Here is a 16,587-nt window from a genome sequence, read left to right on the forward strand (position 1 = left end):
ACATGCATGTATACATTTCAGAAAAATATGTTGTTTCTATATTAAATATATTTATAATATAAATTGTATTCTATAAATATAGACATGTAAATACATGTTAATATTTTCAAAATACATACTGTATGTTTGTGTATTTATATATACATAATAAATATACACAGAATACACACATATATTATGCAAACACAAACTTTTATATTGTATGCGATTAATCGTGATTAATCGTCTGACAGCACTAATTAATTCATTTTTTTTAATATATATTTCTGACCCCAACATTTTGAGAGCTAATGAAAAGTGCTAGTTGATTTTTCCTGAACTTTATTCTATTTTTAGTCTTCTCAAGTACATGCATCTTGTTGAGGATATGTAGATCGTCAGATGTATTTCTACTGGAAAGCAAGATGAAAATACTGATTATGAACATGATGTTTGCAGCGCCTGTATCTCATGCGAGTGTTCATCAGCGACTCGTGGGAACTTTTCTCCATTTGTCGACGTCATGGCATGAGATGTGATCAGGTCCCTTCTGGGGACGTAATTCGCCTGCTGAAGAAACAGATTTTTATTTAAGAAAGCATCATAAAATGAATTTCACCCTCTTAAAAGGATCTGATTCTACTTCAACATCAAAAAGTTTTACATCTTAAAACGGCATAATTAGCGCGAGTCAGATCAGAAGAAAGAGGATGTTTATCTCGAAGCGTTGCTCAGGTACTTTTGAGCCGTTTAAGAGGTGTGCGACCCGCGTTTGAGGAAGGATCTGATAAACACAGAGCGTTTAACGCCAATTAAAATCTCAGAGATTCTTTTTGCTGAAGTCTCGTATCAACAACTCGGTGATTTTATTTTTTATTTTTTATGCCATTTTATGGTGAGGCATGTTATTAAGGAATAATCACCGAAAGCATGAAATGAGAAATGTTGCTTTGGAAACAGGGTTATTATAGTGAACTAAAACTAACACCATCAAAACCATTTACGTTTCTTGAAATAAAATAAAACAAAACAAAACATAAAAAACAGCTAGTTGCCAAGGCAACATTTCTTGTTTTCATTTAGTTTAACTTGATGTACTAACATAACTCAAACTAAAAGTGAATTAAAGAAGAGTAAAAACTATATAGACATATTCATTTGAAATTGATCTGACTAAAATGAATAAAAATGACAAGAAAACCACAACAAAATTACTGAAATTAAAACGAAAACTGGAAATATAAAAATAAAAACTGAGAACTAACTGAAATAAATCGGTTTAAGCTGAAGTACTAAAATTATCAAAATTAAAAATAAAATAAAAATAAAATATTATTATTTTTTAAAGAACAACAACTAACTAAGGACTAAATTACACATAATAAAAAAGACAAAAGCACAACAAAATTACCAAAACTGTAACTAAAATTAAGATGAAAACTGAAAAGCTAATTTAACAGATGAATAAATACTATAATATTAATATAACAAAACTCTTTTATTTTATTTTTATAATTGAATTATGATTTATTTTTGTGTATATTTGTAGTATTGTAGAAGTGGCTTTGATCCTGTAAAGGCTCATGTTGAGTTTGTAGGTGTCTTCTGGGAAATCTCTGAAGCTGCTGCAGGAGCAATGGAGGATCTACACAAATGAGTGCATCCAGAGCTTCATCAGCACACCGCCGGCCGCAGGTCAGGCTCGTGACTGTGGGGTAATGTGTGCAGTGTGTGGTACTTCAGCAGCTGACGTGTCTCTGTGTGTTTCAGGACTGGTGTGTAACAGGACGTTTGATCAGTACGTGTGTTGGCCCGATGGATCGCCGGGCACCACGGTTAACGTGTCCTGCCCGTGGTACCTGCCCTGGTACCGGAAAGGTAAAGCGCTTAAAAAAAAAATAATCCAAACGGAGTGAAATTGGTTCTGTTATCTGTCCAAATGAAATGCATGTTAATGCCGAACTTACTGTGACAGGATGATAAAATGCAGCGCTTCAGGACACAGCTGCATCAGACAGAGAAATATACATAACACTCACTGTGAGCATTTACCTGTCAGACTGCTGAAATAAATGACTGCTTTCAGCCAACTGCTGCTCTCTGACCTGCAAACGCTGCATTCAGACATTATACATGCCATACCGGAGTCATTTATGACATGAAGGCTTTTTAATGACAGATTCCACCAAACTACTGCTTCATGCTCTCAGACGCTCTTGTAAAAGCAGTTTACAGGAGTCTGCAGTTCTCACTTCAGATTCCTAACACGACAGGAACACTGTCCTCCTCACACTCATCTCTGACTTACACCTAGAGAAATGTCCTTTGTCTCGATTAGAAAGAGGAATGAAATCTCAACTCTTAGCAGGTAATACCAGCTTATTACCAGCTGTCAGGCAGCAATCTGTCACCTAACAACCTACAGCATGAATGTTTAACACGGAAGAACATAGTAAGACTGCTGCCATGTTAGAAAAGGACAGATGTTATTACATGGTTATTACAGTTGATTAAAAAAAAGTTACTTGAAATAAACTCTCGCTGAAATAAAATAAACACTACCTGAAAAAGAAAATAAAGTTCAAATGATTTTATTTCAGCTAGTTGTCAAAGTAACATATCTTATTTTCATTTAGTTTAACTTGATATTGTAAAACAACTTAGAATAAATACATACATGCTTACATACTTTACAGACATATTTTTTAAAAATTACAATAACTCATACAAAATTACAAAAACACATAAAATTACTAAAACCTAAAGTAAATTTAAACGAAAATGGAAAATACAAATAATAAAAACAAATTTAAAATATTTGTAAAAATTAAGTGTCTAAAATCTGCTAAAATAGCACTGCTTTCAAGACAAGTGGACAAGACAAGATAAGATGTGAATAAAACATATATTTACCTGCAAATGTTCATCTTTTTTATGAATATGGACATGATTTCCATTGTTATAGTAGTATTATTTATATAGTATTTTAGTACTTACTGTTTTTCACTTTTAGATTTAGTGATTTTATGTGGTTTTATATATACAGTATATTTATAAAATATAAATATATATATATATATTTACTGTCAGCTTATTTTATTTAAGCTAGTTGCCAAAGCAACATTTCTAATTAAGTTTTTCATCAGCTATATTTAATTTTAGTTCAGCTTTATTTCAGTTCCCAAAACAGAAACTTTTTAATAGTTTAATTTTAGTTTGACAATAACAACAATGATCTCTTTAATATTTAATGTAGTGTGTACATGCACACTTTGTATGCAAATATTGTCGTTAAAAAAAAATCAATGTAATGCTAATGAGTTTTCCCGCTGTGTTTGTGTGTTTGAGCAGTTCATCAGGGGTTGGTTTACCGCGTGTGCGGCGCTGACGGCAGATGGGCTCATGGGAAAAACACCAGCGAGTGTGAGCAGGATGACCCTGGACAGGTGAGATGCGTGTTTAATGACTTAATGATGTTTCTGAGCGATGACGCTAATGCCGGCTGACCCTTCTCTCTCTGTGTGTGTGTGAAGAAGCAGTACGGTCAGATCCTCAGCAAGTTCAGAGCCATGTACACCGTCGGATACTCACTGTCTCTGGCAGCACTGACTCTCGCGCTGGCCATCCTGATCAGCTTCAGGTAAATACAGCATCTACCAAACACAAACTGTAGTTCAGCACTCAATGCAAATTACATGACGAAAATTGTACCTAGTAACATAATCTATTACATCACACATTTTAGGCAATATAAAATGCAATAAAATGTAATATTGGATTACATTTTAATTACTTTTTGATTACTTTCACCTGTCACATTGATTTGAATAATAATCTCATATCATATTGATATAAAAATGCAAGGAGAAAAAATTATATTCCATTCAGTAACATTAAGTGAATTAAACATGACATTATGCCAGGGTTTCCTGGACCGGAGCTTTGCAAAGGAACTGCTGGTGGTTTGTGAGTTGATGGAAAGATAATTTTAAAAATTAAAAAAAAGGTATCCAAAAGAGGTGTCCAAGTCACAACATCTAACTACTGGTGTGCCTCAGGGCTCAGTTCTTGGACCACTTCTCTTCTCTGTCTACATGGCATCACTAGGTTCTGTCATTCAGAAACATGGCTTTTCATATCACTGCTATGCTGATGATACTCATCGTGTTATTGCCTAATGATGAATCGCTTGTTGTATTCCTCATTTCTTTGGACTTTGGATAAAAGCTTCTGCTAAATGAATAAAAGTAAACGTAATCAATCAAAAGCCTATTAAGTAATCATGTAGTCAATAAACCTAACTGTAATCTGACTACAGCTATTCTAAAATGTAATATCATCTAAGTGATATTAGATGATAGCGAGTGTTTGATTTGTGCAATCTGATTACGTGATCCCCATTACATGCGCTGATCACACAGTAATCGTCTGGTTTCCCACAGGAAGCTGCACTGCATGAGGAACAACATCCACATGAATCTGTTCGGCTCCTTCATCCTGCGCGCCGTCTCCATCCTCGCCAAAGACGCGCTGCTGGATCAGATGAACAGCGCTCAGAGTGGCCCGCATCACTTCCAGGGGCAGCGCTGGGTCAGCGCTCAGGTACACGTCACCCTTTACAGTGTGTTTGCAGGCAGGTGGAGCTGGATCCAGAGGAAAGTACAGGTGTGCTCAAGGACGTCTTGTTTACTCACTGTAAGCGTCTCAGATAAAGCTCTTCCGATCAGAGTCGTTCTATAAATGACATTGTTTCCTGGCAAATGTTGACTTGCATTGTGTAAAGACGGCCAATCAGATCTGATCTTGCTGGTTTGCAATATGCATCAGATTGGGGGCAGGCGATATGAATCAGCCAAATACTGCCAGTTAGCCACTCCTAAATGCATTTATGTTGTGAAACTGCACTATGTGTAACTGATAACAAGTTGGAAGCTGATGAAAAAGTGGAAGACTGAATCCAAATGTGAAACTGAGCACAGAAATATGATAGATGTGAGTCAAAGCGAATGCTTATCATACTCAGTTAAACAAGAAAAGATGATTGATGGATTGATTGATTGATTAAAAAACAATGTTAAGCAGATAAGTCGTATTTATAGTAAGATAAATAGTAAGATAAATTTGGTAAATTTAGTAAAAAAAAAAAAAAAAAATAGTTTTATTTGGATGTATGTGAAAATCGTGAATTTGGGGGCAGGCGATATGAATCAGCCAAATACTGCCAGTTAGCCACTCCTAAATGCATTTATGTTGTGAAACTGCACTATGTGTAACTGATAACAAGTTGGAAGCTGATGAAAAAGTGGAAGACTGAATCCAAATGTGAAACTGAGCACAGAAATATGATAGATGTGAGTCAAAGCGAATGCTTATCATACTCAGTTAAACAAGAAAAGATGATTGATGGATTGATTGATTGATTAAAAAACAATGCTAAGCAGATAAGTCGTATTTATAGTAAGATAAATAGTAAGATAAATTTGGTAAATTTAGTAAAAAAAAAAAAAAAGAATAGTTTTATTGCGATGTATGTGATCTGTTAAAATACTAACTTTATATACCAGATAATAATAATAATAATAATAAAGATAATACATACATACCTACATGCATACATACATACATACCAGATATCACCAATTTTCCATAACAGTGATTAGAAGGCAGCTGGAAAATAAAATAAAATAAGTTGTTTTTGTGTTTCAGGCTGACATTTGAAGAATTTACATATTTTTTAAGGTTGTTATTTTATTTCTTCCAGTTGCTTTCTAATCACTATTGTGGAAAATGAGTTAGTCTGATATAAAATTATTGCTATCTGTTATATGTAGTTTTAATAATATAATATAATATAATATAATATTCTAAGGCTGCAGCTAATGATTGGCAATTAGTTCTTCGAGTAATCAGATGAAAACCTAAACATCATGAGTTTTGTAAATAATTTTTATATTTTATGAATTACAAAACAAGTATCTATTATTAAAAAAAAAAGTTATTCCACATCCTGCTCAACATTGTGCTCCAAACAATATGCAATTTGAGGACTGTGAAAAGAAATATAGTGAATTTATGTATTTAGGCTATGCTATGGGTAATCAAATTCACTGTCGATCCTTTTGATTATTATTGATTTTATTGATTAGTTATTGCAGCCCATAAACGTAATTCCATAAGAGTGATTCAACTTAGTAATATCCATATCCATTCATTTTCCATCTGTTTTGATAATAAATATGATGCAATATCACGATGCACTTCTTGGCCTATATCACATCAGACGGTCTGTGATTGGTCGGTGGGCGTGTCATCAGAGGCTGAATTTGCATATCAGTGCATGTGTTCCTCAGACGGTGAGTGGCTGCCGTGCTGCAATGGTGATGATGCAGTACAGCGTCATGGCCAACAATTACTGGCTGCTGGTGGAGGGTCTGTATCTGCACAGCCTGCTGGTCATCGCCGTCTTCTCCGAGAGGAACTACTTCTACATTTACCTCTGCATCGGCTGGGGTGAGTGAGCCTTCAGCACGCAATCATGCATAATCACATCCTTTCAGAAGCTCCTTTGTCTGGGAGTGTTTTTCTAATAACTGAAGTCTGATCTGCTCAGAATTAGCACAAAGAAAGACCAATAAACAACACTCATTTTCACATTCACCGCGAGGCGTTTGAGGAAACGTTCGGCCCACCCTGAGCCGTTTGAAGCGTTTCTGACGCGGCTGACTTTGAAGAAGTTTTAAGACGTTTAAGAAGTCAGTTCAAAATCACTAATGAGCTGAGGAAGCGTTTGATTGGCTGACACGCCGCTGACTCTCTCTCTTGTGTTGCAGGTGCACCGCTCATATTTGTGCTGCCGTGGATGACAGTCAAGTACCTGTATGAAAACGAAGAGTATGTTTCCTTTACTTTAACTTCGACTAACAATGGCTCCAAAAAGGGTTTGAACACCTGCATAACACTTAAAACTTCCATTGGGTTAGATGTCAAACATTTTTTGCTGGGTGTCTTTGATTCAGCTGACGTTCTGTTGATTTTAGTGTTTTTAATGGAATTCAAACTGAACTGATGTCTTTTTGTCAAGAGTTGATTTGCTTTTTTGGGTTTCTTGAAAATAAATGCCACTTAGGTTCATATTTAGTATACAATGCAGTGACATTCAGGTTTTATTTTGTGACTGAAATGTCCAAATACATTTTGGGGTTACTGTATGTAAGCATTAATATTGTCCTGATTTATAAAATAGTTTTTAGTAGATAACTTATGTTTTAGTGTGCATGGCAGCAGGATTATTATTTTTAACTCAAACTAAAACCATTAAAAAAAAAACATTTGTTGCTTGAAATAAAAATAAAATAAAATATTAAAAATTATCTGAATATAGTATGTATAGTAAATATAAAATATTAAAAAAATAAAATTATTTTATTTTAACTAGTTGCTATTTTAGTCATATAAAAACAAGAACTAATAAAAGTGGCAGAAACGCAACAAAATGAAAAAACTAAAACTGAATAAAAAAACTTTAATAAAAAATTAAATGATACTAAAACAACAATGCATATAGAATAAATGCACACATTATATATAGAATATATATATATATATATATATAGAGAGAGAGAGAGAGAGAGAGAGAAAATTATTTTTAAAATTACTGTTATGATATGTTTTGTTTTAATAATAAATAATTAATAATGTAATATTCTAGGGCTGCAGCTAACAATTATATTGATCTGTCTTATATATATATATATATATCAAATATTCCACGTCCTGCCCAGTGTTGTCCTCCAAACAATGTATGATTTGAGGCCTATCAAAGCAAATATAGTGAATTTAACCCTAAAAGGCATCTGATACATGAAACCCTGCAGCAGCTGTACAGTAAATCCTGTTGTGCTGACGGATATGGAATGAGTTTGTGTGGGATCGGCACAGATATAGGAGGATAAAAGTGTTGGACAGTGAGACTAGTAGCTCTTTATGAGCCGTTCACATCCCTGATCTCCCCGAATGGTCATGTTCTGACTGAAAGCAGGAGAAAAGAGTCATAAAGCGTCCCATTGCTCTTAAATAATACACACTGATAATGAGAAACTTACACGTGTGAACCGGTGTGATCTCTTTAGTATTCATGGGTATTTGTGTTTAAAGTGTTCTGGCCTGATGTAGACCTGACGAGCCTCAGGTGACTTTCGACACGCCCCCTCTCCCTCTGCACCAATCAGGTGCTCTCATGATGATGATGAGCTGGCGGTCGAGTATAAAGTGTTGATGAAGGCGCTGCTGTTTCTCTCTCATCTCGCCTGTATTTGGTCTTTCTTCTTTCTTCCCTGCGGTAAAGCAGCGAATATCATTCCCTCTCTTTTATTTGCCTTTCTGTTTATTGTGTTTATTGTTTGAGTATAATTTGATTCTTCAGTGGGTGTTGTCGTGGCACAACATATTTCATAACCCACGGCTAAGTTTGTATAAGTTTTAGTATCTTTTGGTTTTCTTCTTTGTTGTGAACTGTGACCGCATTAATGCATTTATAACATTAAAAGTGCAAGATTTAAAGAAATATTCCAAGTTTAGTGCAAATTAAGCTCCATTACAATTGCAAATGGTTGATTACTTGGCTACTGGTGGATAATTGTTGAAAATTGTTGTGGCAAATTGCTGTTTCAATTAATGTCGACTTTCCATCCTTTACTTTAAAAAAGCAAGTTAAATGCTGTAAAATCTGGTTTACAGTAAGGTGCTTACTGTACAGTGGAAGTGAATGGGGAAGATCCATCAACCTACTCGGTAATAACAAGAGTATAGCCACATGACATGAACAATGTGTTAACAGGATTTAAGTCTGATCATTTTTTGTTTAAATTTAAATTCAACTTTGTTGCAATGACGATGCAATGTCATAAACCATAAAACAGATTTAAACTATATTACAGCTCACACATGTTGTAACAGATTAATAATTACAAGTACGTCTAATAAATGGACGCAAGTTTTATAAAATTACATTACATGCTTTTAAGTCATACAAAAAAATGGCCCCATTCAAGTTGATTTATAAAGCACATTTAAAAACAAATGCTTCACCTATAGTGATGTACAATCAAGAAAAATACAATAAATGCAGAACAGAAAAAAGTTAAATAAGAACATAACACACTAATAAAACAAGACTAAGAAGGGAAGAGTCAAAACTTTACCAAAGTGTTGTACAATCAAGAAAAGAAAAAAAAAAATACAAAACTGAACAGAAAAATATTAAGATCATAACAGACTAATAAAACAGTATAAAACTTCTATTATAAGTCAAAATTATTTTATTTTATGTTATTTCATATTTTATTTTATCAACATAATCCCACGAATGCTGTTGGTAATGAATAGACATGAAGTTCTGCCGTACACAAAAACTTTCAAATGACTTCATGTTCCATTATAAATCCAGTCTAGATTTGATGGACTTTATAAATACTTTCTTGAACTGAATAAATGAGAGTCCTGGTGAGGGATTATTGAACGGCACAGAGCTCTAACGCTTCCAGTCCTGCACGCCTACAGAGGATTCAGAACCATTTGTGAAGGAGACATTTAAATTGGACCAACATGTACAAATAACTCTGAAAACTAATGAGATCACAGTTTGAACAGACTTTTTCAGGTGTGTGAGAGGGATTTATTAGAATTGGTTATTAATCCGCTGAGGAAAAAACTTCTAATAACAATAAAGCATCACCATGGTAACGCTTAATTAAAGACACATGCTTTTTTTTTTACTTAGACAATTAATCAGTGCTCAGTTTAGGAAAGAACAGAGAAGTCAATATGAAATCTAAACTCACTCTGTTTACTTGTTTCTTGACTCACTGTGAACTATTTCTCCATAATCTTTCATCAAAACACAATAAAACTCGCTCTGCCTATATGGAAGGGCTTTCTTTCTCACTACACAATCTATTATTGATGGATAACATACAGTCCTGTGCTTACAGATTTATGTTGTTTCTCATTAAAAGTGCTATTTTATTCTGAAATATGTCACATACTGTAACTGTGTATGAAAAATGGGTTGCAAAAAGCTTTCCAGGTTGAACTCAAAATTGAATTCCTTGTGTCACCAGTGTTATGAAAAAATCAATGATGGATTAGTTTTAACAGTTTGACACATTGTTCATGTTTAAATAGATGGATTGTGATATTTTGTCATATGCAGATGCTGGGAAAGGAATATCAACATGGGCTACTGGTGGATCATCCGTTCTCCCATTCTGTTTGCGTATCTGGTAAGAGACTCACGCACAGATTTACGGCCCGTTCTCATCCATGCTACCGCACGATATCGTTCTTCTCTTAGAAGTGCGCAATGAAGTTACATCATCTCCTGCTTTAAATGTTCGCGCTGATTCTATTGTGACTGGCTGTCAGTAGCTATGTTTCTGCGCATTTTGGATTATCGCATAAAACAACGCTGGATGGAACCTTACTACTTACTAAGAAACTTGCCAAGATGCGCATAGATTCTAAAAATGCGCATAAAAAACGTATGCGCACAAATGAGTAGGATAAACGTTTTATCCGATAAGAAAAAATGTGCACAAACTACGATGGAAACACATTTACCGAATAAATTCCTCCATGCGTATCGAAAAAGTCATGTGACTTTGCGCTATGAGACGGGATAACTTGACTAACCAGCGGACCGATCTCGTTCACAGCATCTATATGTTGTTTTGGTCGTTCTGAAATGCCTGAGGAAAGTCTGTCATCAAAGTATTTACTGTAAAATTACTGTAAAATTACTGTCTTACATGACTGCGTTCCCAAACAGCAGGCATCCACCTCTAAAAGCAATGACCGCATTTATTGTGTTACGTCTGCTCTCTCTGAAGCGCAAGTAATTTATTACATATGAAAATTATTATATTCAGTGGCTTCTCCTAGTTTTCTTAGAGATATTTAGTGCCAGTTTATCAGGAAGTGACGATTTTGTTCCCTTTGACTCGTTGGATGGAAACGGTGCTTTATTCGCAAATGTTTTATGCGATATTCCAGTTTTGCGCACAAGTTAAATTCGCATCTTTGGATGGAAACATAGCTAGTGTGATTCCAACTATATCATCCCTCTGTGGTGTGGATTTAGTTGTTCTTTTAAAGTTAGAACGATTTTTAAAACTACATCTTTATCGTTATGTCGTCCTTGCTGTGAACGGACCATTACATCTCATCTCATTCAGTCCATATGAAACTGAACCCAGCTAACAAGTTTTGGTTCCCAGAACGTTCCCAAGAATGTTCCCTATTGGTTAGCCAGGAAAGTTTTCTTAACGTAAATAGAACGTTCCCTTGAGGTTAGGGGAACGTTCCAGAAACGTTCTCAGTAGGTTATAAAAATAAAACTTAAAAATAACCTGCAGGGAACATTTCCGGAACGTTCTCTCTAGGTTATATAAAAAAATAAATAAATAAACTAAAAAAGAAACCTACATGGAATGTTCCTAGAATGTTCTTATTTGGTTCCCAAAAAATAACCAAATGGGAACCATATGGGAACGTTAGGGGAACGTTCTGTGTTTGTTGGGAAAAAAACGCAGCCTCGAAAGACAATGAAACTGTCCGTCATGCATCTACGCAGAAGATCCTGTGTGTGTGTTGCATATGGATGGGCTGGAGTATTGAGATTCAAGTGGTCTCTAATATGATTCTGCATTCAGGCTCACATTAGACACGTTCGTTCAGCGAGTGCCTCGGGCTCAGGAACAATTTATGACCTCCGTGCGTCACTGAGCGTTTGTTCTGCACACTCATCAACGCATAGAAAACTGCTTGGGGGGCTTTACAAAGTAATAAAGACAATCACAATGATTTATTTCACGAGTCACTTGCATGTTCTGATTTCAAAACTGCTCCAGACACCAGACTTTTGAGCGATATGTGAATCTATGATTTCTGTTTTTAGAAAAGTATTTGGAAAACAATGTTGATATAACTTGGCTAATATGATGCAGAATTAAACACACCTTCAGTCATTATTTTTTGCTGTTTTAGAGTATTTAACTAGAGGGTACTGGTATGTATTTTTTTTTACTTTATGCTCTCATTATTTACATGCACATATATCTGTGCATTCATGCTTTTCATATATTAAGTGTACATTGAAAAGATGTTCAAAAAATCTATGCAACAAATCATCAGCTTTTCAAAACTGAAATTGCCAGATCTCAATTGCATTTCTCTTGTGTTGTTTGTGTGGATCAATTCAATTATCTAAACTCAGTAAGAATCAAATATAAGATAAATCCATCAGTTTGATTTTATAACAGTGGTTTGTTTTACTCACTTATTGATTTGTGTTTGTCACAATAATTCTGTCAGGCTTTAGAAGTTTCACAGAAACAGAATGGAAGCATTATAAAGTCCAAATAGAGAGATCCCATTAATGTCTATGTGAGGATTGTGATAATGCGTTACGCATTATGTACAGTATTGAAAGAGTGGTCATTTAAATGACACACATCACATCAGTCCCAGTGATTTTAAAAAAAAAAGTGAAAAGTGATGTGACATGTGGCCAAGTATGGTGACCCATACTCGGAATTAGTGCTCTGCATTTATCCCATCCAAAGTGCACACACACAGCAGTGAACACACACACACCGTGAACACACACCCGGAGCAGTGGACTTAACCTCTCTCTCTTTCTTTCCTTCTGGAATAGATTAATTTCATTATATTCATTCGTATAATAAAGATCCTGATGTCCAAGCTGAAGGCACATCAGATGAGATACACCGACTACAAGTTCAGGTAAACACCGCCGTCTTTTATTTTTCATGCAAGCAGAGCTCATGCTCTCATTAAATGTGTGGTTCTCTCTCTCTCTTGTTCGTTCTCCTCAGGCTGGCCAAGTCCACGCTCACACTGATTCCTCTGCTGGGAATTCACGCCATCCTCTTCACCTTCGTCATCGATGAGTCCGTGCCGAAGGAGTCTCTTCTCAGGCTGATCCGCCTCTTCTACGACCTCCTGTTCAGCTCCTTCCAGGTCAGAGGGCAAAGGTCGCCCGCCCACCCACCGTCATCATCAGATCAAATCAGTCAGAGCGCTTAAAGAGATGCTCTCTGAATGGATTGTATCTGCTGTGAGATGAGAGCAGATGGTTGAGGTTCATGTGTGTTGTTGTCTGTAATCATAGGGTCTGCTCGTGGCCATCCTTTACTGCTTCGTCAACAAAGAGGTGAGAGATGTGTCTCTTTTTCGAAAAGCATTACTTAAAATCACAGCTACACATGATCTATAGCATCTAAAAGTAGCATCCTTGTGGAGCCTTTCATGTTGAGCATGAACATTTGACCTTTTTTCACATTTATTGCATTTGATGCACTTTTTTTTTTCGCCGTTGGTTTTTATTTATTTATTTTTGGTCGTATCGCTCTTGCTGTGAATAGTCCTGTGACTCAATAGTCTGTGTTTCTCCGGCTCTCCAGGTCCAGAGCGAGATGCTGAAGAAGTGGAAGAGGTGGAAACTAGGCAAGGACATCGAGGAAGAGTACCGTCACACCCACAGCCAGACGCCCCATGCCAAAAGTGGCAGCATGGCCCCGGCGATGACCCATGAATGCCCCGAAACCCCAGAGCTGGCAGCCACGGCCTCGGCAGAGTCCCAGCGTCTGGTGACGGGCCTTCAGAACGGAGTGAGCTGGAACCGGGGCCGCGTGAGGCTGCAGTTGACCTCTGAGCCACAGGAGGGCGCTAGTAACTGCAGCTCTCTGACAGAAGACATTTGTCTGGAAGAGCGTCCCCTCAACAGTGAGTGCTCAGCAGCGGTGACAGAAACCAATGTTTGAGGAACGTGACGCTGATGGCTGTTTTTAACACTTATGGATCAATGAAATGATGTTACATTCCAGATGTGGTCTTCATGTTACCAAACAGGCCTCTATCATGTGAAAACATGTTCTAGTAACCTTTAAAAACAAACCGCAGTTATCTCCTGAGTTGGTAAATTACCAAATAGTATTACAAAGCAATAAGCCCCAAGAAGCCGTGGTTTACAGTGAATTTATAACAGCTAAGGGGCGTTGTTAGGCACGACGCGAAGCGGAGTTAGCTGTTATAAATTCACTGTAAACCACGGCTTCACGGGGATGTAAACAAAGGTGTATGTTTGTAGAGTAATTTACAACAGCTTTGATCGTGGCTCAGCCAATCAGAATCAAGGACCGGAACTATCCGTTTTATAAACCGCATTAACCGCTGCTTAGCAAAATTTTGTAGCTAAGTTACTTATAAAAGTAATGCATTACAATATTGTGTTACTCCCTAAAAAAGTAACTAATTGCACAAGTAATTCAAATATACCCCAGCGACTTAAAACTGGTTTTGTGGTCCAGGGTCACATTTGTGGTGGAAATACCAATTATATTTACTTTTATGCACTTAGAAGATGCTTTTAAACCATACAATAGTGGAGCATAAGCTATTTGTTACAGAGCCAACACTATTCAAAGTATTTAATAACAGGCTTATTAGAAACCTAGATTAGCAGAAAGGAGAACATGTGTGTCTTCGGCTGCTGCTTGATGGTTGTGATGGTCTCAGCAGTTGGAGTGGAGGTTGGCAGCTGATTCCTGCAGAGAGGAGCAGAGAGGGTGAAGGGTCTGGAAAATGTATTTATGCCTCGCTGTGAAGGAAAGGCAAGGCACTTGGTTATTTACCCACTCAGGAGTTAAAACCCCTTTCATTGTGTTGCCCTTTAAGAAACGCTCACCAAAACATCTCACACTGGCAGATAAGCTGTGAGGCATCCATAATTCAGTTCCATTTTTACTGAACACTGACCACAGACAGAAAAGGAAACTCATCGTCAAAACACCTGAGCTTGATGTTTCATGTGGGGTGTTCAGTTGGTATCGTGACCAGGTGCTTTAATAAACGGTGTCAGATCCTCAGTGGAAGCTTTTAAACTTACAGTGGTTACTCGCTATATTACCATCCACAGACATCGCTGGAGGGCCATTCTTACAGACTACCCACAATTCATCGGGACAAAAAAAAAAAAACAGCTCAACTGAGAGCTCAGGAATGATCTTTAAGGTTCCCATGTGAGGCTTCTTGGATTGTGGCGGATCTTTAACAGCGTTCAAGACCATTACTTAACATGACATTCTTAATCATTCTGTATATGGGTGAAAATAGTGTATTTCAACGCAAGACTGAAACAGTCTCCCTGTTCATGATGCATTATTTATTGAAGCAAACCACGAGGTACGAGAGGTTATGTTAAAATAATAAGGATGCAAAACCACATTTTAGTGCCACATGCCATCTTCTGGCTTGAAGATGTCCATAATATAACAAAACGTTGCTATGCACCAAAATAAGCAGAAATGCAGTGATCTGATGAGCAGGTGTTTTGTGTCATAGCTGTTTTTATATAGAAGATTTATATAATGTATTGACTAATCAGAAGCCATTTTTTTTTCTTCAGTTTATTAGAATCAGTTTAGAATGCTGCTAATCATTTCCATTTTTTATGCTTATAAGGTTGACACTGAAAAGAGTTCAAACCTGACCACTGAATCTCACAGTGACTCCCACCAAGCTTCAGTAACGTATTAATAATGCATCATAAACACAGAGCTTCGTATGGAGTCCTGGACGTCATGTGATTGTGATCTGCGTCATTTGAATGTTTTTTTTGTGCTTTGTGGAAAGAATTTGTGTGGAAGAGTTAAACTATGGTACATGTGTAAATCAATTTTGTTATTGCCTGCGAGAACAAGAAATAAAGAGGGAGCAAAAAAACATTGAAACCGAAAGGAAAATTGTAAAAAATAAAACTCCCTGAGTCTGGTTGTTTAGTCTGTTGTGGATGGCTTTGATTTACTGTGGCATGATGACTGTTTCTTATGGAGATCTCTGGGAACTCGCTGAAGCCACTGTGGCCCAATAAATCACTCACAACACACACACACACACACGGCCATTATTACCACTGCAAACATCCAAATATCATCCTTCATGCATTGATTAGCCAAGAACAAAGCAGCTTGTTCAAAAGTGTAAGTGAATGTGCAAATGTGCAGTAATCAAAGAGAACCTGTTTGTATCTTTATCTATCTATCTATCTATCTATATATATATATATATACACATTTTATTCTTTTATTTGGATCCACAAGACAAGCAACAAAAACGGAATCCAAATACCTTGGGAAGTCAGTTTGCAAGATGACAGGTATCTCGGCGCGACTGGAAAATAATATCTCGGGTTGTATGACTATTGAGGCAGAGCCATTTTCTCACTAGCTTTACCATTTCATCGTTCAGTGTTGAAAGTGTGCATTGCGGAATATGCACATTCATAAATAGATGTTGAATTTTAGCTGTTGCAATCAATCTGATAGCCTCGATCTTCATCATTATGGGGAGAGGGGAAGAGTCAATCAGTGCAAGTCTTCGGGTAAATTCATGACACAGCTCTGTAACCTGTTCCTCCCAGTCACCGCTAATGTTGAATTTATGCCCCAGATAAGGATAGGTTTCATGACGTTCATATAGACGGATAGGTTTATGTGCTAATGCAAAGACCGGGGGTTTGTCAGACTTTGA

The 16,587-nt window shown here is 36.6% G+C and overlaps 1 protein-coding gene across 1 annotated transcript in view; it reads left to right on the forward strand.

The window, feature by feature from the left end:
- LOC107747136 (glucagon receptor-like) overlaps positions 1-14,003 on the forward strand; it is a 47,044-nt gene extending 33,041 nt beyond the window's left edge. The window contains exons 3-14 of the mRNA XM_016561564.1: positions 1,578-1,674; positions 1,750-1,857; positions 3,331-3,425; positions 3,513-3,619; positions 4,422-4,581; positions 6,330-6,489; positions 6,810-6,870; positions 10,190-10,259; positions 12,692-12,780; positions 12,873-13,017; positions 13,169-13,210; positions 13,461-14,003. Coding sequence (XP_016417050.1) covers positions 1,578-1,674; positions 1,750-1,857; positions 3,331-3,425; positions 3,513-3,619; positions 4,422-4,581; positions 6,330-6,489; positions 6,810-6,870; positions 10,190-10,259; positions 12,692-12,780; positions 12,873-13,017; positions 13,169-13,210; positions 13,461-13,820 — 1,494 coding nt within the window. The 3' untranslated portion in view covers positions 13,821-14,003. The remainder of the gene's footprint in view (positions 1-1,577; positions 1,675-1,749; positions 1,858-3,330; positions 3,426-3,512; positions 3,620-4,421; positions 4,582-6,329; positions 6,490-6,809; positions 6,871-10,189; positions 10,260-12,691; positions 12,781-12,872; positions 13,018-13,168; positions 13,211-13,460) is intronic.
- The last annotated feature ends 2,584 nt before the right edge of the window (positions 14,004-16,587 follow it).

This window comes from Sinocyclocheilus rhinocerous, unplaced genomic scaffold, assembly GCF_001515625.1.
Source record: "Sinocyclocheilus rhinocerous isolate Xijiao unplaced genomic scaffold, SAMN03320098_v1.1 scaffold1310, whole genome shotgun sequence".
Lineage (NCBI taxonomy): Eukaryota > Metazoa > Chordata > Actinopteri > Cypriniformes > Cyprinidae > Sinocyclocheilus > Sinocyclocheilus rhinocerous.